Source organism: Panthera leo, chromosome A1 (genome assembly GCF_018350215.1).
Source record: "Panthera leo isolate Ple1 chromosome A1, P.leo_Ple1_pat1.1, whole genome shotgun sequence".
NCBI lineage: Eukaryota > Metazoa > Chordata > Mammalia > Carnivora > Felidae > Panthera > Panthera leo.
This window is the reverse complement of record NC_056679.1, coordinates 225,839,471-225,862,281: the sequence shown is the minus strand read 5'-3', so window position 1 is coordinate 225,862,281 and position 22,811 is coordinate 225,839,471. Positions and strand designations below refer to the sequence as shown.

Genomic DNA, 22,811 nt, shown 5'->3' with positions numbered 1-22,811 from the left:
ATTAGCAATCAAAATTTAAGATAAGGTAACTTGGTACTAAATGCAAGCTTTGAAAACCAGGATAATGGGGGTGCATGATTCTGTCAGTTAAGCATCCTACGTTGGTTCAGAACATGATCTCATATGGTTTGTGGGGTCCAGCCCCGCATTGGGCTCTGTGCTGACAGCTCAGAGCTTGAAGCCTGCTTCAGATTCTGTCTGTCTGTCTGTCTGTCTCTCTTTCCTCTCCCCAGCTTATGCCCTCTCTCTCTCTGTCTCCTAATAGTAAATAAACATTAAAAAAAAAGAAGAAAGGAAAGCCAGGATAATGATTTCCTAACCAGGATGTATAAATATACGTTCGTTTTTTAGTGCTGTAATGATATCAAAGCCAATGGGACTTTTTCCCTCCACGTTCGACTGGAAGCCTAATGGTTTCTTTGTTTTTCATCTCTCCTTTTCGTATCAGCGGAATACCACATTTTATAACATTTATGGTGAAAAAAAATAAATACTATCTATCTCTGAATTTATTAAGGAATTTGTAGAACAGTTTTGTGACTCTTTTTTATTTAGAGCAATACCCTAGAGATTATATTTGTATAGAGATTTAGCATTTCCAAATGCTTACAAGTGCATTATCACATTTAATGCAAATTGTTCATACACGTCATTAGCTCCATTATTCAGGCAACATCTGCTCAGTTTACATATTATTCATGACATTTCCCCCCCACACCTCCTTTTTCCCTTCCTGGCCTGCAATTTGATCATTTTCTTTCCTATTAGTCTTGTGCTAGTGACAAGGGAGGAAGGAGGAAGAGAGGAAATTCTGGCTAATCCTATTTTAAAATGTATAGGGTTCTTTTAGAAAAAGTGACTGAAGATATTTAAACTGCTAGTGAAATTAAGGCTCTGGTGAGCACAGGCATTAACGTGCATGATTTGAGTTGCTTTAATGTTTGTGACTTATTCAAATACCTTTAATCTGTAACTTCCAATTAATAACCTAATTGGTTCTAATCATGATTTCCTTGATTTGGGCCTGTGTGCTAGGGATTATTATTTCCATCCAGGACACGGAGAGAGAGAGTTGATTAGTCCCCGCGGAGGCCACGATTGGAAACCGAGTCACTGGACCCCAAATTGCACCATTCCCTGCAACCGGCATCCCCCAAGCTTCGCCGTGCCTCAGAATCCCAGGGGACTTGTGATGCACAGGCGGCCGGGGGGGCCCCAATCCTGAAATTTCAGATTTGGCAGGTGAGGTGGAGCCTGAGAATGTGCACTTCTTAAGAAGCCGCGGTAGGACCATTGCTCTAAACCACGGCTGCCTCTCTCAGCTCTTTTTACGCCCCACCGAGCTGCAACCACATCAGAGCAGGGACAGTCCCCTCGAGACCGCGTGGCCCCTCCATGTGCCCGCCCCCCACTGCCAACCAGACACCATCACAGCGCCAGTGTGATAACTGCATAATTACACGCCACATAACTGCTGCATGAATTGCCTTCCACTTTCTCTTGGTATTGGGGAAACAGCAGATCAGTCAAGAGGAACGTGCAAATAACCTTTTTTTTTCGTAGGGATCTGTTTAAGCCAAAATGTTTGCTCCTTTTTCTCTTCTAAGCCACTGAATGTATTAAGCAAAACAAAGAGGCACAGGTGATAGGAGAAACTGACCCCCAGCCCCCATCCCGCCCAGGAGTACTTTGTGCCCTCGAGGCACCTGAGTCACTTGACCACGTGGTAGGACCACCAGGGGTCTGTCCCTCCTCTCCCCAAATGCACAGACCACCACCGTCACCAGTCAATGCCTTCCCAGCTTGGTGAAAGGGGGCTGATTTGCTCTCATGCCATAGAAATAAATGACCTTATTTTGCTCCCCCCCCAATAATTTCTTCCACTCTTCCTTCCTTTACCTTGCAAAACAAGTCACTTCAAACGGGCATTACTCTGTTAAATTTTTTGCAACTTGGGTATATAGACGCTATGCTTTTTGAGGAAAGCGGCCCGATCGTGACACCCCAGACAGTTAAGTACCTGGAGACCCGAGATCCCGTGAGCCACAACGTTCTACCCCAGATCCCACTGGTGAAAGTAAAACAGCTGTAAGAAATGGATTACTGACAGTTTGTTAATGTTCAACGGCATGGTCTTACCTATGCACACTAGATCCATAAAACCATACATTCCATAGCAGATTTGAAAAAGGATGTCCTTCCTCTGCCACACTGCATAGGGGCTGAAGGCAGACCAGAGGAGCCAGGTCATACTTGCTATTAAGAACAGGGATCCTAGGATTACAGCAATCATCTGAACTTTCTCAACCAGTGTTATAGAAATGCTTTGCCACTAAAAGAAAAACAGAGGCATGTAAGAAAAAGGTGCTGTGTTCAATTCAAAAAGGAAAAAAAAAAAACATTTTCAGCCCCATGTTTCTTTTCATAATGTTAGACGCTTTTCGATCTGATCAGCCCCCAAATGAATTTTTCCATTTCATCCCGGCTATAAAAAATAGACAAGCAGATAAAGATTAATGAATTGCCTTAGCTTCATTATTTTCAGTAATTCACCACTCTGCACATTTAATCTAGTTTTATTCCAGATAACAGTACTGCGAGTGAATGGCTGAGGAATATTTAGTACCTGGGATCACATTATTATCTTTCATGCATGCACAAAATTAAATATACTCCGAAGATATGCGTTGAAGTCTCCTCTATTTGGAAACTTATTTTGCTTTTTAGCACATTTGGCTACTGCAAAAAAAGGGGAACTGTCTCTTGCTTTTGCAAAAAAAAAAAAAATGTAAGAAACAAATACATAAGTTACATAAGAACATCAATGCAAAAGTCATTAAAGTAATACACTAGAATTCTAAAAGAACTATAAAATTGTACATTATCTGTTACTGGTACATTTCATATAGTCAGATATTACTGAATTTTAATTATCTAGTGAGTGATCTGTGAAGCCATTTTTTGTCAAGATTTCGAATTGGTAAACAAATGGAATATCTTTGAAATTCACAAACCGTGTAAGTACCACACTAGTCAATGGGGAGAATAATTTGGTATCCTAAGTATCAGTATTTGTGAGGATTTTACAGTCCAAATGATCAAAAGTCTTTCAAGAGTGTTATCAACTTGAAAGGATTAATTAGTCATGTTCTCCCTTTTGCATAATTGAGACAGAAACAAGACTAGGATTGCTATTATGGTTTGTCAGTAAACAATGAAACTCAAAACAACCTGCACAATTTTATTCTGTGTGAAAGGGCTCTGGCTGTTGCAACATATGGCTTGTCAGAAGAATTCCTAAACAGTTTAAATAAGCTTTAAAAACAAATGAGCTTGAACAACCGGCATCCACTGGGTGAATCCGATATTTCCTTAAACTCTTTACTTACCTTAAGTCTGAATATGTGGATCCCAAATGGTAAGTTTGTCACTACCCATGACTCCCTCTTCTCCCTCATTGCTTCTGTCTCTCGTCATAAATAATTTATATATTATATTCAAATATGCATTTTTACCTTGCATATTCATAGATATTATTAAACTCTACATTTATTAAAGATTAAATACAAAAATGCATATGAAACATTTAATTCTCTAGGGTCATTTATTTTTCTTTTAAATATTTTATTTTCTTTTATTTATTTTATTTTAATCTTTATTTATTTTTAAGATGGAGACAGCATGTGAGCAGGGGAAGAGCAGAGAGAGAGGGAGACACAGAATCCGGAGCAGGCTCCAGGCTCTGAGCTGTCAGCACAGAGCCTGACGTGGGGCTTGAACTCACGAACCATGAGATCATGACCTGAGCCAAAGTCGGACGCTTAACCGACTGAGCCACCCAGGCGCCCCTTCCTTTAAAAATTTTATAACCAAATGACCATTCTGTGGAATTCCATAAGAAACGTATTTCTAATGATTTTAAGATGCAGATTTGATTATCAAAAACTGGCTTTTGCTTTACAATTCTGGATGAATAATAATTAAATTAGTCAATATGATTTTATCATTACAAATGAATCAATTTACTTCAAGCATGTATTCGAAGCTATTGTTTTGTTTTGTTTTTTTCTGGCTTCCTGATGTAATTTTAAACTGCCAGGCAATTGAATTTAAAGCCATTTTAGCAGCACCTGGGCGGCTTAGTCCATTGAGCGTCTGACTCTTAGTTTCAGCTCGGGTCATGATCTCACAGTTCGTGGATTAGAGCCTCACATCGGGCTCTGTGCTAACAATGCAGAGGCTACTTGGGATTCTCTCTCCTTCTCTCTTTGCCTCTCTCCATCTCGTGCTCTCTCTCTTTCAAAAATAAATACATAAACACTGAATTTTTTTTTTTTAATTTGGCGTCACCAAACAGGTGTGAAGTATTAGTTGTTGTCTTAGTTTAGTTTTGGTGCTCGTTAAAGTTTTGCCTTAAATACCACAACACGGGAAGCTAAGGAGAAAATAACTTCCAACCAACATCCATCCCAGATGGCTGCTATCACATCTCTGTGCATTATGGTGTTCTATCAATTTATTAATCATGTCAGATAGATGAGAACAAAGCATGCTTTTAAATCCACGAGGCAAAGGAACACAAGTGGTATGTGTGTGTGTGTGTGCGTGTGTGCGCGTGTGTATGATTTTCATATGGTGAACAATATGTTCCAAAATACATAAGCCAGATTCACTGGAGTCTTGGGTAAGCAGCGAGCGGTAAGTAAGAAGGATTTATCAAAAGTGGTCTTTACTGATACCTATTTTCCTTTTTCAGGAATCCTTTATGTTCCAGATTCATTCCGTAATTTTAGCGGAATTAAATTTAGACAGCTCAATATTGTACAATTCATTATATTGAGCTTCAATCAGGCTTAGTAGTTAATTGGTCCAAGACTGCCCGCGTGGCAATTTAGCGAAACATGGTGGTCATAGGCAGATGTGGTGAGGTCCTACTAACCACTTAGATTTGGGTGAACTGATCAGGAGGGACGGATGAAGCTGAAGTGTTTCCTGGGACACAAGAAGTTGTGGTGGTTCACATCTGAGAGTCAGCAAGACTGAGAGGGCTGAGAGGCCACTCCGGGTTGGGCAGCTTTTTTTTTTTTAAGTAGACTTCACACCCAGCCCAGAGCCCAATGCAGAGCTTGAACCCATGACCCCAAGAACAAGACCTGAGCTGAGATCAATAGTCTGACACCTAACTGAATGAGCCACCCAGGAGCCCTGTGTTGGGAATCTTCTGACACATGAAGCTTAACTACTTCCTGGCAGGGAAGGAGAATGAGTGAATGGACAGACTTACCAGGAATAAGAACCATTGATGTTGCATACTTGTTTGGTGACACCAAATTGAAAATGGTTTAAAATTCAAATACCTGGCAGTTTGAAATGAAGGTGTTTAAAATTACATCCAGAAAGCCAGGGGAAAAAAAAAGAGCATAACTCTCAGTTCTCATACCCTGAGATGCTTATTTATTATTATCATAGAAATTATTTTGTGTTGTGGAGATAAGAAATAAGGTCAGAAATAATGTTGAGACTTTGGAAGTTTATTTCTAAAGAAGGAAACACTGCTCAAACGCTATAAAAAGCTTCCTGAAATTTTTGGCTTTATATCAGTCCGCTGATGCAAATATGCCAATGAGTCTGAAAGGCGTCGATGTTCTTCATATACTGATGATCCTTAAAATTAGCACCATTTATCTGAATAGCTAATGAGGGCAAGCCAGTATTGAAACCAAAATCATTAAACTGATTATGAACATGGGGATTTTCCCTTTGAACGCTGATGTCATCTTGGCAATTTCTTTGCCCGTTATATAATGTTCTTATTATTGTTACCATTATGCAAAAAAGTGGGATTGTTCACATTCTTCCCCCAGGAAAAATAATGTTGCTTTCCACCACTAGGAAACACCCACCTGGCGTCTTTGCCCTAGAAGGCACACATTATCTAACGGGCTTAGCCTCAAGAAGCTGTGTTAATGGACCATTAGCTTAGACAATAAAAATAGAGGATGAGTCTCTCGAGGCTATCCCAATGGTATCCCAGGCTTGGATTTCAGACTGTAAGACATTTCTGATATTTGAACAGTATTTGTCAACTGCTGAACATACTTTTCACCTCTAAAACTTAATATGTAAGCATATGTAATATGCGTGTTTATTTACATTTCTTCCCAAGTTTGGAAAGGTAAGTACTATAACAATGAGCAGATTGACTCTCCAGAATTGCTATGATTTATTTCTTTCCATAATATTGGAATATGTTTGACTTTTATCTTCCTGAAAAGATGCTCTCACTTCTACACAAACTATTGGATGTATTGTTTCTAGCAAAAGTGGGACCGAGCGGTTCCTCTTTTGAAAGTTCATCCTCATGCAGTGTACTAGAAGTGATTTAATAAACATAGTCTATGGTTATATAGGGCCAGTATGTCCCAGGCACTTTTCTAGGAGGTTATGCATATTGACTCATTTAATTCCTACAACAACTCTGTGAGGAACGTACTATTACGATCTCCATTTTAAAGATGAGGAACCTGAGGCAGAGAGAAGTCAAACAATTCACCCAAGGTGATACACCTACTAAGGGCTAAGGCTGCCATATAAACCCAGGCAGTCTGGCTCCTAGGTTCACTCTCTTATAGACCTGACCCATGAACAACACGGGGGTTAGGGGAACCAACCCCCTCTCCAGCAGGAAACCCATGTATAACTTCTGAATCCCCCCAAACTTAACTACTAATGGCCCACTGTTGATAGGAAACCTTAGCAATGACATAAACAGTCGACTGACTCATACTTTGTGAGTTACATGCTGCGTTCTTGTAACAAAGTGAGCTAGAGGGAAAAAAATGTTAAGAAAATCATAAGGAAGAGAAAATAACAGATTTGCAGTAGGGTACTGCATTTATCCAAAAAAAAAAAAAAAATCCGTGTATAAGTGGACTCACGCCGTTCCAAGCTGTGTTGTCCAAGGGTCACCTGTACCATACGATAATTCTACTACGCTCTGATGACAGTTAACGGCTCACACCCTGTTTTTGCAGTGACAGCACAATTTTCCTGGTAACAGCTTCAAGTCTGTCTTCTATGGTCTCCTGAAATAGCTCTCCAGCTGGACTGCTAGCCGTGAGTCATGCCTTAGTCCCCCGTGGCAGCCCCAAGTCTACATTCCTAATGAAAGGAGTCCCAGGAAGGAAGGCTACGCATATGGCTCAGCACATATTCCGAGTCCTTGGCATATAGCCGTTGCAGGAAGGATGAAAGGAAGGGATAGAGGGATATGATGAGGAAGAGAGGGAAGGAAGGGGGAAAGAAGGAAATGAGGAGGAAGGAAGGGAAGGAGGGAAGGGGGAAGGGAAAAATGGAAGAAAGAAGGAAGGAAAGAAGAAAGAGGGAGGGATGTGTACGTTCCTCAATTCTGCTTAATCTGCCTGCCTGTATTGTCCCAAATGCATGTACTTACTTTTTATTTTGGTCTCTCTCTGCCTTTGAGCATTGTTCCTTTTTCAGCATGCCATGCCCTTCTCCCCTTCCTCACGGGCTGAAATCTCTCACCCATCCTTAACTGGCTTTAATGCCACCTCTTCTAAAAAGCCGTCCCCGCCTCTCGTGCAGATTCCCCCGTCTGGACCCCATAATCCACTGTTTCTACTTCTGTGTGGTGTGAATTTCTCTCTTGGATCCCAGGTGATTATCTCCCTGTTGTCCACAGACTGCAAGTTTCATGAAGGCAGAGGCTCAGTCTCATCCCCCCTGATACTCACCAAACAGCTCTACAGACCCAGGAAATGCTTCACTACATGGTGTCCTGGCTTCAGTTTCCATCGTCTATCTGACTGTCACAATGATATTCTCTGCACCTCCATTCTAGTCTTGCTCCAAGATAAAGTTCCAGCTCTGGCCAAGCCACCAATGAGTAGAGAAGTGAGAATTTAAACTGTGATCTGTTTCCAAAGCCCAAGTTCTTTCTAAAATGCCCTTCTCTCCACCTGCATCAACTGACACATCCTATATTTCAAAGTGAAAACAAACTGGGCATAACTATACCTCTATAAAAATTATACCTCTACAGTTAGGGAAAAGTCAACATATGCGAAAAGCAGTTCAGCACAGCAGAGTCCCAACGAAATATCACCGATCACTTTCTAAATGGCATTCAATACTTCTTGAGTCTGAAATTTGCAGTTTGTTAACTGAATGCTAACATAAAGAAGACAACCTCAAGGAGATGTATCGCTTTTATTTTAATGAAGTTTGAAAGGAAATAAATAAATACACATTGGAAATTATTTAATATTCTCATTATACATGGCTGTTCAGAGATGCACCAAGAAAGGCCCACCAGTCCTAAAAAGACACAGACAACGTACATGGCCCGGAACTGGGTATCGTTGTGTGTGAGGGTCCATGTCTGTGTGGCATTCTTCCCGGAAAATTAAATAACTACCCCAATAATTACCACAGACTGCTGTGAAACCATGGCAAAATGGTTGCCTTTCCCAATGAAGTCTAACTGATTAGCACAGATTTATAACTTCCTTCAGAGAAAAAAGGATGAAAGAAAAAGCTGGGAATTTTCTTTAAAGAAGTGACGGGAGCCCAAGCCAAGGTAAGAGCAAGTCGTCTCCTGGTATCAGTCACTTCCAGCCAGTAAGATAAGAACTGGAGAAAGGCATACGCTCCATCAGGCCTCCAGGAAGCTATTTAGAAAGATGTACCTGTCATTCCGTTGTCTGAAATAGTTAATGCACCTTCTCAATTTAGAACCCAATTTCCTCCCCGAAAATAACACATGCTCAGAGGGAATGAAATTGAACTCAAGGAAAGTAGGTTCATTGAGTGTGCATTAAATCCTTCATTCTAAAACTGTTTCACCTTTGTTTTTAAAAGGCAGGCCAGATATGAATCATAAGCTAATAGATTTGTAGTATGATGATTTATAGCATGCAGTATGACAGGTGGGATCACTTACCAGTGTCACAGCAGGGAGAACCTGTTCTTAAGAAATGTCCTCTTCAGAAAAGTGAATTTAGCTAAAACCTATTTTCAATCATCTTTAGATGGTATTTAAATTGAGCCACTATAAGTTGGGATTTGAAATGCTGGTAGAAAACATCTCTATGTGTAATCAACCTGACATGCGGATACGACATTCAGTTAGTTATATGCCCCTTCTTTGTAGGGTTGTATTTACAAGCTGCATATTAAACGTGATTTCATGCTTCGGTGTGGGTCTTCTCTGCTAGAAAAGCATCCTCATAAACTTATCAGAGCTGAAATGATAATCAGGCAGAAGAGAATTTGCTTTGCCTGAGAAAGGTGAAAAATTGTTCTTTGAGAAAAGCGAAATCTAAACAACTTAGAGAAAATAAATAGGAAAACATGGAGCTGCTTCTTTAAAATCGTTAACAAAAACGGACAGAACTCTAGCAAGGCTAATTAAGAAATAAAATTGGGAATATAACATGACTGATCCTAGAGATAAAAAGAGTCATAAGAACATATCATAAACCATCTTATGCCAATTAATTCAATAATAGAGATGAAATAGATAAGTTATTTGCAAAACATAACTTACCAAAATTGACTCAAGAAGAAATAGAATGTACGAATAACCCTTTACAAAATAATTGTACTTATAATTAAAAGACTTCCACAAATGAACAAACACCTCATGGACCAGATGGTTTTACTGGGAAATTTTATCAGACATTTCGAAAAAAGTAATATCAAAGTTACATATACTCTATCAGACGACAAAAGAAGACAGAACATTTCCCAAGATATTTTATGAGGTCATGCAAGACCCTGATACCAAAACCCCAAAAAGAAAAATATGCATATAAAAAAATTCTAGACTAATATTCCCTATGAGCATAAACGAAAACATAATCCTCTACAAAATACTAGCAAATCCAGTAGTATATAAAAAGAATAATGCATCATGAGTGAGCGGGGTTTATCCTAGGGATGAAAGATTGATATAACAAAATGTCAATCAATGTAATTAACAATACTAACAAACAAACAAAAAAGCAAAGAAAAAAGAAACAGATCTTACCAAAAGATGCACAAAGTTACATGACAAACACCCATTCATGATGAAAACTAGGAAAGAAAGAAAACTTAACCTGTAAAGGGCATGTACAAGACTTAAAGCTAGGATCATACTTAATGGTGGAGGAAAAGAAAGAATGCTTTCCCCCCCCAAGATCAGGAACTGGGCAGAGATGTCCACCCTTATTACTCCTATGCACTAGTGAACTAGATAGACATCCTTGTCAATGGAATAAGTTAAGAAAAAAAAAAAAAGGTTTCTATTTGTAGATGATATGATGATCTATGTAGAAAATCCTAGAAAATCCACAAGAAAACCTAACAGAATTAGGAAGTTAATTTCGCAAAGCCTCAAAATACAAGGTCAATAAACAAAGATCAATTGTATTAAATACTCCAGCAAAAAGTTGGAAAATAAAATTACAAAAAATAGCGCTACATTAAAAATACCATAAATCATAAATTACTTAAGACTAAAATGTTTAAAAGATAATCTACAAGTCACTGCTGAAATAAAGAGGACTTAAAGAAATGGCTTTCATGAAGACTCACTATTGTTCAGATAATTATTCTCCCTAAATTTAGGTTCTACAGTTAAAGGGGAAGAAAAATAGTATCCAAAGCACAAAGGTTTCTTGTTATTGTTTACATTTTCAAAAAAAGAGGCCGCTGCTCTAGAATTTAAAATGAACACCAATCCGTTGATATTATCAATCTACTTTTAACTCACAGTGATTAAAAAAGAAAAACAAATCTCCAAATCATGGGTTGCAGTTTCCACAAGAATTTGGCAGAAAACTCTCTGGACTCACTTTCTTGTAGGGAATAGTCTTTAGTGCCACTCCCAGAGCTGGCGGTAATGCATATTCTGCAGGGTGCTGTGTCTTGACCACAGAGCATCATTTGGTTTAATTCAAATGCTTCGAAGTAGATCATGTGACCAACAGGAAAGCCGAGAAGTGGGTGGGCAGGTCCCCATGTGTACCAGGGCATGTTGTGAGGGCTTCGTGCTATGGTATAGGGCTCAGACCACCAATGAAAGTTTTTTCTTCCAGAAACCTGGAAATCCCAAGAGGTTTGACAAGCCATGTACCAGGACTACAGAGATGTACTCGATATGGTTTGAGGCTCAGGGAGAAGAAACTGAGAACCTCAAGGTGAGGGCCACCTTGGGGGTTCCCAGAATGGACTGTCAAGGACTCTGTCTGTGTCCTAAGATGAAATGAAGAAGGAGAGAAATTTTCGTCCCCCAGAAGAAAGCCCCTGGGAGAAGGTGGCCTTTAAGACTTGACTCTGGTAAGGAGATTCTTCTCAGCTTTCCTCACAGCAATTGGGCTCAGTTGTGCTAGACATATGAATAGGCGAGGCTGAGCTTTGACTTCAGGGCCAGGAGAATCAAGTCCTGGATGAATTGGGACAAGGTGAACCTGGTCCAAGGCCAAGTACCAACTGTCTAAAAGAGTTGGTCTTAGTAACTAGATTTTGCTCCCATATGAATTAAAAGGGACCCCAGATCCAGAGGTAGGCCAAAGTGACCAGAGAGCCTGCCAAGTTTGAAAACTTAGTTCTAGGGGGGAAGGAAATTAATCTAAAGTAAAAGTTTGGTTACTAAGTGAGAAGCAGAATTAGCAGAGCCCAAAGATGTGGAGTGGGGAGGGACACTACATGGGAGGGGCATCTGTGAATGTCCAGGGACCAGGATACTAACTACATGAGTGAGGTGGTCCTTCTAAAGAAATGTGTGTCCAGAAAAACCTTGGTAATAAAAGCTGTCCTTTATCTCGATGCCAAATCTTGGGCTAGGACACGAAGTCCCGAAGAATAGCCTACCTGGCTGTCTCTAGAGTCACAGGACGATGGTAGATCAAAGGAGTAGAAGGTGTAAAAAGTTTTCTTATAGGAGCTGAGTATCCTTATTTGGAAGGTGTAGTCTGAGAAAATCTCTCAAATGACTGTTAACAGAAGGAACAATCTTTGAACTAACAAGCATTAATTGAGCAACTATAGGGCACAGAGTCCACACGAGAAATGCCAGATTCTAGATCTCACTTAAGAAAAAGCATATTGATTCTCCCTACCCCCCCCCTTAATTCTTCCAGAACTATTCCCTATCTCATCTCTCAGTGTTACCTCTTGTTCAGTTGTTTCGTCAGCTATAGATTTTCATAATTGCCAAAAGTCTTGTGAATCCACACTTAAACAGTCCGAAAGTTAAGATAAAAATACACTCTAGCTCTTCAGGGTTCGAGAAATTATACTGCCTTCCCCCTCTCTGTATTAATTCTTTCTGTGACAAAAGCTGGTGCTATCCATTATTTCAAATCAGGGAAATCTGTTCCAAGAGCCAACTTTCTAAAAGAGTCAGTCTTAGTAACTAGATTTTGCTCCCACATGAATTAACAGTGTGTCTGTATATAATGCATTTTCAGTTCATTACTCTTCTCAATATTTGATATTAATTATGTTTAAATACAGGTTCCCGAGGATATTTCTATCTAAGTAATTAGTAGGTGGTCATGACCATATTTACGTGTCATCTCCACAAAGAGTTGAGAGCTACCTTTGCTAAAGCTTATTTAAACTTTCAGTGCATTGTTGCTGTGTTCAACCTTGATTCTGAAGCAGAATTTTCACGGAAAGCAGCCATCTTTCCATTTTAAATAATTGAGCTCATGTCACCCGAACACTGTATATTCTGGTGGTCAGACATAAAGGTGTGCACAGAACTGCACCCTCTTTAAATTTCTGATGTGTATAAATGGAACCCTTCAACATACACTCACCAGCTGCCTGGTACATGGCAGACCTTACAGGAGTTAGTGGACTGAGGAAAAATCCTCTTGCTATGAGAAACACTATCTAAGCATTAAAAAGAAGCACGAAGGGCAAAAGGTGAGCTGAGTGTGAACACACGGGTAAGAAGAGTCTGCTCAGCGGAGAGTATGGTGAAGACGTGGGGAGAGACGGGACAGGCAGACAAGAAGAAGCATGCGCAGAGGAGCTGGCAAATAGTGGGGGTTTCATTGTTGCTGAAGAGTAGAACCCATGTGGGCAAGTGGTGTGGGAGCCAGCTTGGAAGGGGCTTCCAGAATTGGCGATGCAGTTTGAACTTTATCCTATAAGGCAATGGCTATTAGGTAATGACAAGAAAGAGCCACGTCTTATGACAAGATGACTCAGAGAGGTTTACCTGCCTACTTCTGCTCTTGCTTCTGGTGTTTCCCAAAGAGGGACACGATACATCCCATCCCACACGCTCTCCTGCCATGTGGCCTTGCCAACCCTTATCAAGAAGGAGCATCAATTTCTCCACTCCTTCGAGTAACGGATGCTTTAGCCAACAGAATATGGCAGAAGTGACCCTATGTCAATTCCACGCACAGATTTTAACTGCCTTCGCAGCTTTTTTCTGAAGAAGTGTGGCTCCCTCAAGACCGCCATGCCGTAAGAATCTCAAGCCGTGAGGAAAAGCCCAAGGAGTACAGGGGCATTAGGCACGTGAATGACAGGTGATCTGGGATGTGGCTTCTCCAGCCCCAGAACCTCAGCGGATACCACAGGGATCACAGACGAATCACCCAGCTGAACCCTTTCCAACTACAAAATCATGAGCAAAAGAACCACGAAGTACTGGGATAGCTTTTTTCAATAGCAAGAGACCAAGCGGAACCCATCCATTCACGGATCATTCTTTGCATTGCGGTAATTGCGGGATGAGAATTAGAAAACCAGACTCTTGGTGTTTCGCCCCCTCACTCCGGCTCCCCAACTCTCGACCCTTCTCATCCTCATTTTTAAAATGAAATTTCAATTAGATCAATTAGAAGTCTTACTTCTACTCTACAATTCCCTCAAATATGCCTTTTTATTATATAACTTGCGTTCACACCTTTTTTCTTACCCCTCCATCTTCTCTCCATATGTACTTAGGGTTTTTGTCCTTAAAAACGTGAGAAATATTTGGGGGGTAATGGAAATGATCTAAAATTGGTATGTGGTGATGGTTGCACAAGCCAATATACTTACTAAAAATTATTGAATTGTGCACCAAAAAAATGGATGATTTTTATGGTATGTAAGCTATGCCTCTCAAGAAAACTATTTTTTAAGCCCTCAAGAAATCCTTAAAATAGCAAACCGAGTGAAATCTTTTCAGCAATTACTTGCTTGGTTGGTGTGTGCTATCGTTTACAAATGTTTTATCCTTGAAATGTGTTTAATTTTTTAATTAAATATAATTTCTAGTGCAACCCAACAGAGAGGGGACCCCTAAGAAGGCCATTTACCTGAATTCACTCTTCTCAGCTTTTCAATTCCTAGAAAGGTGCACACCAGATAAAGAGTTTGGACTCTGAGGTCAGATTCGAACACCGGCTCCGACATTTCCACTTCTTTGCTGTGGGACTTTGGACAAGAACCTTTTTTTCCTCATTTAAATTGAGATCCTGGTAACTATCTCAAAGGTTGTGGTGAGGATTAAATGATAATGCACACATACACACACAACATACACACACGTACATGCACTACATAACATATACACACACACACTGTATACACGGGGCACATAACCAGTCCTCCTTCAGCTATAATTATCATTCCAAAGACAAAAGAGCCCTAATTGACAACTTCTCTGAGAAAGGGAAATCCCTGAGCCATCTGCTTCTAGATGCTTCTAGAAGAAGTCTGACGGAAGAATGGTCAGCAGTGTGTCTGAACAAGGCTGCCCTGCCCCGCTCCCAGTTTCACCCTAAACCATGTCCCATTTCCCGACATCCTGCCACGGTGAGCATGTCACTTTGCTTGAGCACAAAGAAGTCCTTTCCGCAAACAAGAACTCTCTTAAGTGAGATCTGGCAACTCATTAAGGGGGCAAAGGGGGGAAGGAAGAGCTATGATATCTTCTCATATTTATTCTTTACTTTCAGCAATACTTTAATAAAGCAAAGGCCTTCCCACCAGCTCCAGGAATTCCTCACTGACCCATAGTTTTCTCACGAATAAGGGTTTTATAGGAATAATAAAGAAGAAGCTTTTCCTCACTCAAGAGATATCTTCCCTCTGCGTAAACTTTAGGCCATTCATTTACATTGCGATTGAGAAGCCACCGTGTGGTGGGCCAGGCAGAGTGCTGGACAGGACACTGCCACGAGATGCGCTCGCCCCTGCCCTGAACACTTGACTGCCGGGTGAGGAATTCGGACTCCCCACCAGCGACTGCAGGGGACACCCCAGCAATCGCATCTTTGCAATGACGCTATCAAAATGCATAGCAGAGATACACTTCATAATCAGAAGCCACAGCAAGCATAGAGGAGGAGGTAGTGTGCGCTCTGGGGTTTTAAAGCATCAGCAGAAGTCACTAGGTGGAAAAGAAGGCGCCAGACAGAAGACCAAATGCCTGTCATTCTCTGGCTTTAGGTCTGCTTTAATTTCATCTTCTCCTTCACTGGCCTTTCCTCATGGTTTTGAGTTCTCCTCCCACACCGAGTTTTGCGAGCCAACGGCAGTCCAATGGTGACTTCCTTTGCCATTAATGTGAATAATCCAGTATGACATCTGATCTCCACCTTCAAGTAGCCCACAACCTCTTGAGTGATTAGACCGATGCCTGGCAAGCAGGGGGCGGGGAGGACATACTGTACAAAGACAGCATGTAATTGAGCCCACAAGTTGTGCAGAAGAGACTCTGGGTTTCATAGGAGGAGTCTTGACAGACAGACAGACAGCAACACAATCTAGAACAGCTTCCTGGAAGAGACAGGCTGGCCTGTGAACGGCAGGGGGAATTCAGAGATGTGAAAGTTTAAGCTAAAACCTTCCAGAAGGAGCCACTCCAGCAAGGCTCCAAGGAGGGAGAATGAGCAAGAGACGCTCTTGTGGTGCCGTTTTAAAAAAAAGGGCCCGGAGGATAGCTTGGGTGGCTCAGTCCATTAGGCGTCCGACTCTTGATTTCTGCTCGGCGGTCCAGCCTCGTGTTGGGCTCTATGCTGAGAGTGCAGAACCTACTTGGGATCCTCTCTCTGCATCTTTTCTGCCCCTCCCCCACTCATGCTTGCTCTCTCTGTCTCAAATAAAGAAATAAAACTATAAATAAATAAATAAATAAATAAATAAATAAATAAATAAATCAATCAAGGGACCGGGAGTCTAGGATGCCAGAGAAGCTATCTGAAAAGTGAAAAGTGTAGTCAGTGAGATTTGGCTACATAACATCCAGCGACACGACCAGTGTTCTCCCCATGTGGTCCTGTTGTATATGACGACCTGTTTACACGTCTCTTCCCCAACCAACCTCTCTGTGAGCTCTCTGCAGGCAAGGATGGACCTTACTGATGTCTGAGTCTTTGCCACTTGGCCGCGTGGTGGCCTGTTGGCAGAACTCAAGGAAATTGGGTCAAGAACTGAGGTTTGCTTTTGCTTTGTCTCTTCACGTGACTGACTTGTTTGGACAGCATGAAAGGACCCAAAAGCCATTTTAGCTTTCTGATTCCAGCCTGGTGGTTCTCAATGAGGTCTGATTTTGCCCCCACTCACTCTGCACGGGTCATCTGACAATGTCCGGAGACATTTCTGCTGGTCATTACTGGCCCTACTCGTGTCTAGGGGACAGAGATCAGAGACGCTGCTCAACATCCTATGGGCTGCAAGCCAGCCGCCCCAACAAAAAACGTGTCTGGCCCAAAATGTTGACAGTGCCAAGTTCGTGAAACCCTATTCTAGTCTATCACACTTAAGACCAAAATAGATGTTGGGGCGCCTGAGTGAGCGTTCAACTCTTGATCTTGGCTCAGGTCATGATCTGATCTCACAGTTCGTGAGTTCAAGCCTGGCGTCAGCCTCTGTGCTGACAGCGTGGGGCTTGCTTGGGATTCTCTGTCTCTCTCTCTCTCTCTGCCCCGTGCATGTGCACTCTCTCTCTCTCTCTCTCTCAAAAATAAATCAACTTTAAAAAAAAAGATGAAAATAGATGCCGTGTTTGGATTGTTGGGGTTCTAGTTGTATTCTCTTCTGAACAGAAAGCATGTGAAAAGAAATGAGGGGGAAAGAGCCGGATTCTTTTCAAGATAATTGCACTTAGTTTCCTGGGAAACTTAACAGCAGAGACATCCAAGGTATGCCACGGGTCATCTCATCAGCCAGCAAACTCCATTACATGGTTGCTGCGTCCAGAAAATGTGTGAGGAACGGTGCAGAGAGGATGTTGTCAGATGGTGACTAATGTGCTCATGTGTCCGAGGTGCCTTAGTTAAAAACAAGTTCAAAGTCTTTGTGATTCTGCATGAAAGAAGCTACATGTATATATTAGCATTACATGCTACTTTTAAAGTGAATGAGAGATGATTCAATAAAGCACTGATGAAGGAGGGCAAGGCATGCTGCTTAAGGAAAGATTTCTTTATAGCATGGGAGAGATGGATAGGGAAGGAAGGAAGGAAGGAAGGAAGGAAAGAAGGAAGGAAGAAGGGGAGAGAAGGGAGGGAGGGAGGTTGGATGAGTCAGTGGTCGATGCATTGGTGGACAAAGAAACAGACTGAACTACCCTCACCCAAGGCCACTGCCAAGGTCACTATAACATCCATAATGCTGTAGAGCCATCCCGCATTGTGTCTCCATACACTGTAACCCCCCAGGTTAGTGGCAACAGTTGGCCTTTTCTGGTTTTGATTAAGAATTGGAAGGGGCGCCTGGGTGGCTCAGTCAGCTAAGCTTCCGACTTTGGCTCAGGTCATGATCTTACGGTTCGTGAGTTTGAGCCCCACATCAGGCTCTGTGCTGACAGCTCAGAGCCTGGAGCCTGCTTTAGATTCCTTGTCTCCCTCTCTCTCCAGCCCTCCCCCATTCGCCCTCTCTCTGTCTCTCAAAAATAAATAAGGATTAAAAAAAGTTAAAGAGAAGTGGAAGAAAGCCATCCACAAAGATTAGGGTGGCACCAATATTCTGGATCAGGTCACCTTTAGGTAGAGGAAACTGCCTGACACAATAAATTACTGTGTTGTAGAGGGGAAAGCTCTAGTTCTGAGAGGAATGGTCAGCACTGAAGAAAAATGCGTCCATTGAGGGCCAAATTCAGCCTGTGCCGGATCCGAACATACACAATTTAGAACCTGTCCTCATAAAAGCACATTTGGAAGGAGGCAGACAGCTCCTCAGAGGCCCTTCATTTTAAGGACAAGCCAAGAGTGGTACAAGCCGAGAAGGCTCTGGGGCAAGGCTGCCGAGCTGGCTGATGGGACATGGGCCCCAGAATCGGTCCAGGGCTCCTGGAGCTCAGCTGTGGGGACCCGGGATTTACCCTGCAACCTCACCCTTTCCAGATGGGCCATCTGCTCCTTCCATGTTGGCTCTTAGTCTCAGTCACTCTTAGTCTGGTCCTGCCGCTGCAGGACGGTCAGCCCGTTCCTTATGACGGCGGCAGAAGCCTCCTGCCCCAGGACCCTCGACCGCGGCCAGGGCCCTGGCCGCAGGTGAGGTGTGATACAGAACCGCACCTGTACTCCATCTGGAAAACATTCCTGAATGAGGAGTGTCACCGAAGGAATGACGATGAAATTATCCTCACGACAGCTCAACTGGCTTTTAAGCAGCTTTGCTGATGAACAAGATTGATCTGACAGAAGATGCGAAAGCAAATTTTCTAGAGTTTTCCCTCCCCAGAAAGAGATTTAGAGTGGGGGAAAAAAAAAAAGAAAGAAAGAAGTGGTTTGAAGATAAGAGGGCTTGAGGGAAGCACTATTGATATTTTTGGAAATCATATTACCATGTTGTTGCTTTTTCCGAGGTTATGTCCCTAGTGTAGGATAATTTATTCTTCAAGAAACTTCTTTGACAAGTTTTGCAAGTGAAAGTAGGAGTGCACACCCAGAGATGAGCACGCTTTGCAAACAGCAAAATAAGGCAACTCGCACCCCCAAATAATTAATACATTATGAAATAGCTGCAGCAACATTAAAAGGGCCCCCCCTCCCCCACCAACACACACTAAAAGAAATAAAACCTATATCTGGGCATTTTAGGGCACAGAATAGGAGAGGGCGGGCAGGCACAGGGTTGTAGTGATGGGTACAGAACCGGGAAGGTCCTTTCTTAACATCGGCCAGGGTAGAGGAAGGGGACCTACTGGTGGCCGAACTGTTCCCAGGAAAGGACAGGCTCCAGGTGGAGAAAAGGAGCACGCAAGGTCAGACCTGTTCCCTCGCAGAAGCCCCAGCAGCCTGGGACAGGAAGGAGGGGAAAGAAGGAAGGGGAGGAAGGAGCTGCGAAGCAAGAGATCCCGAGCGAGCACGGCACAGACGTCCACAACCAAGGTGGCCGTCGTGGTGGCGGTGACGTCTGACATTAAAAAGCTCTCGCCGACATGAAAAAGCCAGGACAACGGGCAACACAAAACAAGGCCCCTGTGCTTCCAGGGAGCTGAGGCTCGTGAGAAAAGCGTGCTCTGGGCTGTGTCTGTCCGGCAGCCGCAGAAGCGGGGCTCTGGGTGAACAGCTTGCCGGAGACAGCCTCTGTGTCGTGTGTGTGCGTGAGTACACGTGTGCGTTCATGGCGGTGTGTCTGTGTCCACAGACTGCTGTTGCCGACGGTCAATGTCAGAAGCCTTAGTGCAGCCTCAGTGTAGCTCGATGGACCTCAGTCAGAGTCCTAACCGCTGGGGCACCTGAGTGGCTCAATCCGTTGAGTGTCTTCTGACTTCGGCTCAGGTCACGATGATCTCATGGTTCGTAAGTTCAAGCCCCACAGGGGGGGCTCACTGTTGTCAGGGAGAAGCCCGCTCCAGACCCTCTGTGCCCCTGTCTTTGCGCCTCCCCGGCCTGTGCTCTCTCAAAAATCAATAAACAGTTTTTTAAAAAAAGAGTCCTAACTGCATTTTCTGCAGCACCTGGGAAATCTGCTTGCTGTTTCAGAGCCTCAGTTTCCTCAAATGCAAAACAGCAACCTGTGGGAATGCTGTGAGCAGCACAAGAGATAAGTTTTACACAAACACTTAGCAGTGTCCTTGGAACATAAGCACTCAATGAACGACATCTAGCTATTAACTGTTAAGAGGGCGGACCTCCCAGAAACTCACCAGCTGAGCTCTGAGAGAAAGCAAGCCCAGAGATGGTTTCTCAAATGATTAAACACAGCAACTACTACTCTTTTTCCAGGATCACTAGAGTGACTTATCAGTGAAGTCCCATTTGGGGAATATATTTTCTTTCTGGTTCTCAAGAAAACCTGAGCATATCCTATTTATATATTTTGTTACTAGTTTAGAAAAATTTAGAATGTTCGTAATTTTAAAGGCCTCCTTTAAAAGACAAAAATGATAATTTTGGGTTGGGACACTGAGCCCAAGATCACATAGTTCAGTTTCAGTATATGTAAGATCGTTTTGCACAAACGAATCATTCAATCGTGTCCCTGGTCTCAAAGGGGACCAGACGTAATGAAGAAGACCATCCATCCCATCTACTTTTGAATTTTTCAAAATTCACTGACATACAGGCTTGTAGTCGTAGGTGAAGAACCGCGTCTTTGTATATGAAGTGCACAACTATAATACAATTTAATAGAACCACATAATATAAAGTGGATATGTATTTGGACTAAAGAATATTAGAGTTTTGAAAAAAGTACATAGAAACCATCTAGTCCAAATTCCCATTTTACATAAACTGGGACCAAAGGTAAAGTGACCTACCCAAGATCACGCAGCTAGTTAATGGCCAACATAACAAAAGTTATAGATCTGTTTTGTTATTAGTACAGACCTTATTTATTATCACAATTAATAATAGCAGACTCAGAAAATGGTGTGATTTTATATTTCTAATTTCCTGCCCAGGCAGTAATAGTTACTGTATTCCTTGAGGTCTGACAAGAAGATAATGCGTTCCATATCAAAAGCTGAGGAATTGAAGAGTGATATAACCAGAAAGCACGACGGGTAGGGTATCCATGATAGGCAATTGCTCAGACATGGCCGACACCCCTAGTAAACTAAAGTCTTGGCAATATGTGATATATTTAAAATAAATCTTTGGCAGACATATTCTTTTTCCTTAAAATTATTAGTAGCCTAACATAATTTATAGAAAGCTCTTTGTATATTGGATTGGCAATATTCAAGGTATCCTATGCTTTCTTATTCTTTTGGTGATGGGGAGTTGAGACCTCCGTTCCAAAAGAAGTAAGTTATATCTAACGTACAGTTTACCATTTCTTTTTTTCTTTTTTCTTTTTTTTTTTAAGTGTATTAATTTTGAGAGAGACAGAGACAGAGAAAGTCAGTGAAGGGTACAGAGAGAGAGAATCCCAAGCAGGTTCCTCACTACCACGGCACAGCCCGACATGGGGCTTGAACCCATGAAGCTGTGAGATCGTGACCTGAGCCCAAACCAAGAGTTGGACACTTAATGGACTGAGCCACCAAGGCGCCCCCAGTTTACCATTTCAACGAAACAACTGTGTTTAACGTTAACCAGCATTCAAATGAAAAGCATGACTAAAATTTGGAATATTTCCAGGCATACTAAAGAAATACACTGCTGTTAGCGCTCCATTTTTAAAAATATAGTTTTATTTATTTTATTTTTTTTAAAGATTTGATCTTTAAGTAATCTCTACATCCAACACAGGGCTCAAACTTACAAACTTGAGATCAAAGAGTCGCATGCTCTACCCGCTGAACCAGCCAGGCTCCCCCAAAAGATAGAATTTTAGAAAAATGGGGGCACCTAGGTGGCTCATTCAGTTAAGCATGTGACTCTTGATTTCAGTTCAGGTCATGATCTCATGGTCATGAGACTGAGCCCATGTCAGCTCCACTCAGTGTGGGGCCTGCTTACGATTCTCTCCCTCCCTCTCTCTCTCTGCCTGTCCCCACTTGAGTGTGCAGGCCCAGCTCTCTCTCTCTCTCTCTCAAAAATAAAATGAAATGAAATAAAATAAAATAAAATAAAATAAAATAAAATAAAATAAAATAAAATAAAATATCATTTTTTAGGTCATAGTCTACCTTCTCCAACTAAAAAAATATACAGGTATTTGAGTGAGGATGAAAAGGGGCATAATTAAGGAATGACCTTATTAGAATCTCAACACCACGCTGTCTCTGAGAAATGGTTAGCAATACAATCCATTTTCCTAATTCCAACATCTTACATCAAGGGAGTATTTTTTTTATTTTCAAAGGAAGGTCACTGTCTTACTCTTTCACAGAGTAACAGAAACCTCGGTTTTAAGATGAAAACCGAGATTATACAACTAAAGAAAAAGGCATAGAAAGAGTCTAAAATCTGAAAAAGGTTTTTTTGGGTTTCATTTTTGCACTGATCATGTTTGTGCATTATTTTCAACACGTCCTTTTTTTCTTACTTCCAGCTTGTTTACCACCCAGGAAAGCATCCTTGCTCTTGATGGAGTTGTAATCTCCCCTTTTCGTCCAGAATTGCCGCTTTGCCCAACCGGTAGATGCAGAGAACCTACCGGCAGGTATACTGGGGCTGGCTCTCCTGCAATTCTTTCTTTTATAAACAAGAAGAAATGCCTGCCTGAATTATTAATATGAACATGAAATAACAATATGATTTCCCATATCTTCCCTGAGATTCTATTTACTTGGGTTATTTGGATTGTTGTTTTAAGCATAAGACAACAATAAAAACAACAACAACAACAAAACGAATCCCTGTGCTGTGGAATCCAAACCCAGCAACCAAGCTTTTCTAGTTGCTACTATTCATCGGTAGCATTTAACTGCACACCATGGCTCACGCTGT

At 41.9% G+C, this 22,811-nt stretch overlaps 1 protein-coding gene across 1 annotated transcript in view; it reads right to left on the bottom strand.

The window, feature by feature from the left end:
- Positions 1–22,811, bottom strand: part of MARCHF11 (membrane associated ring-CH-type finger 11) — a 102,664-nt gene that overhangs the window by 21,487 nt on the left and 58,366 nt on the right. Inside the window, exon 3 of the mRNA XM_042952930.1 lies at positions 2,140–2,332. Within this exon, the coding sequence (XP_042808864.1) occupies positions 2,140–2,332 (193 nt within the window). The remainder of the gene's footprint in view (positions 1–2,139; positions 2,333–22,811) is intronic.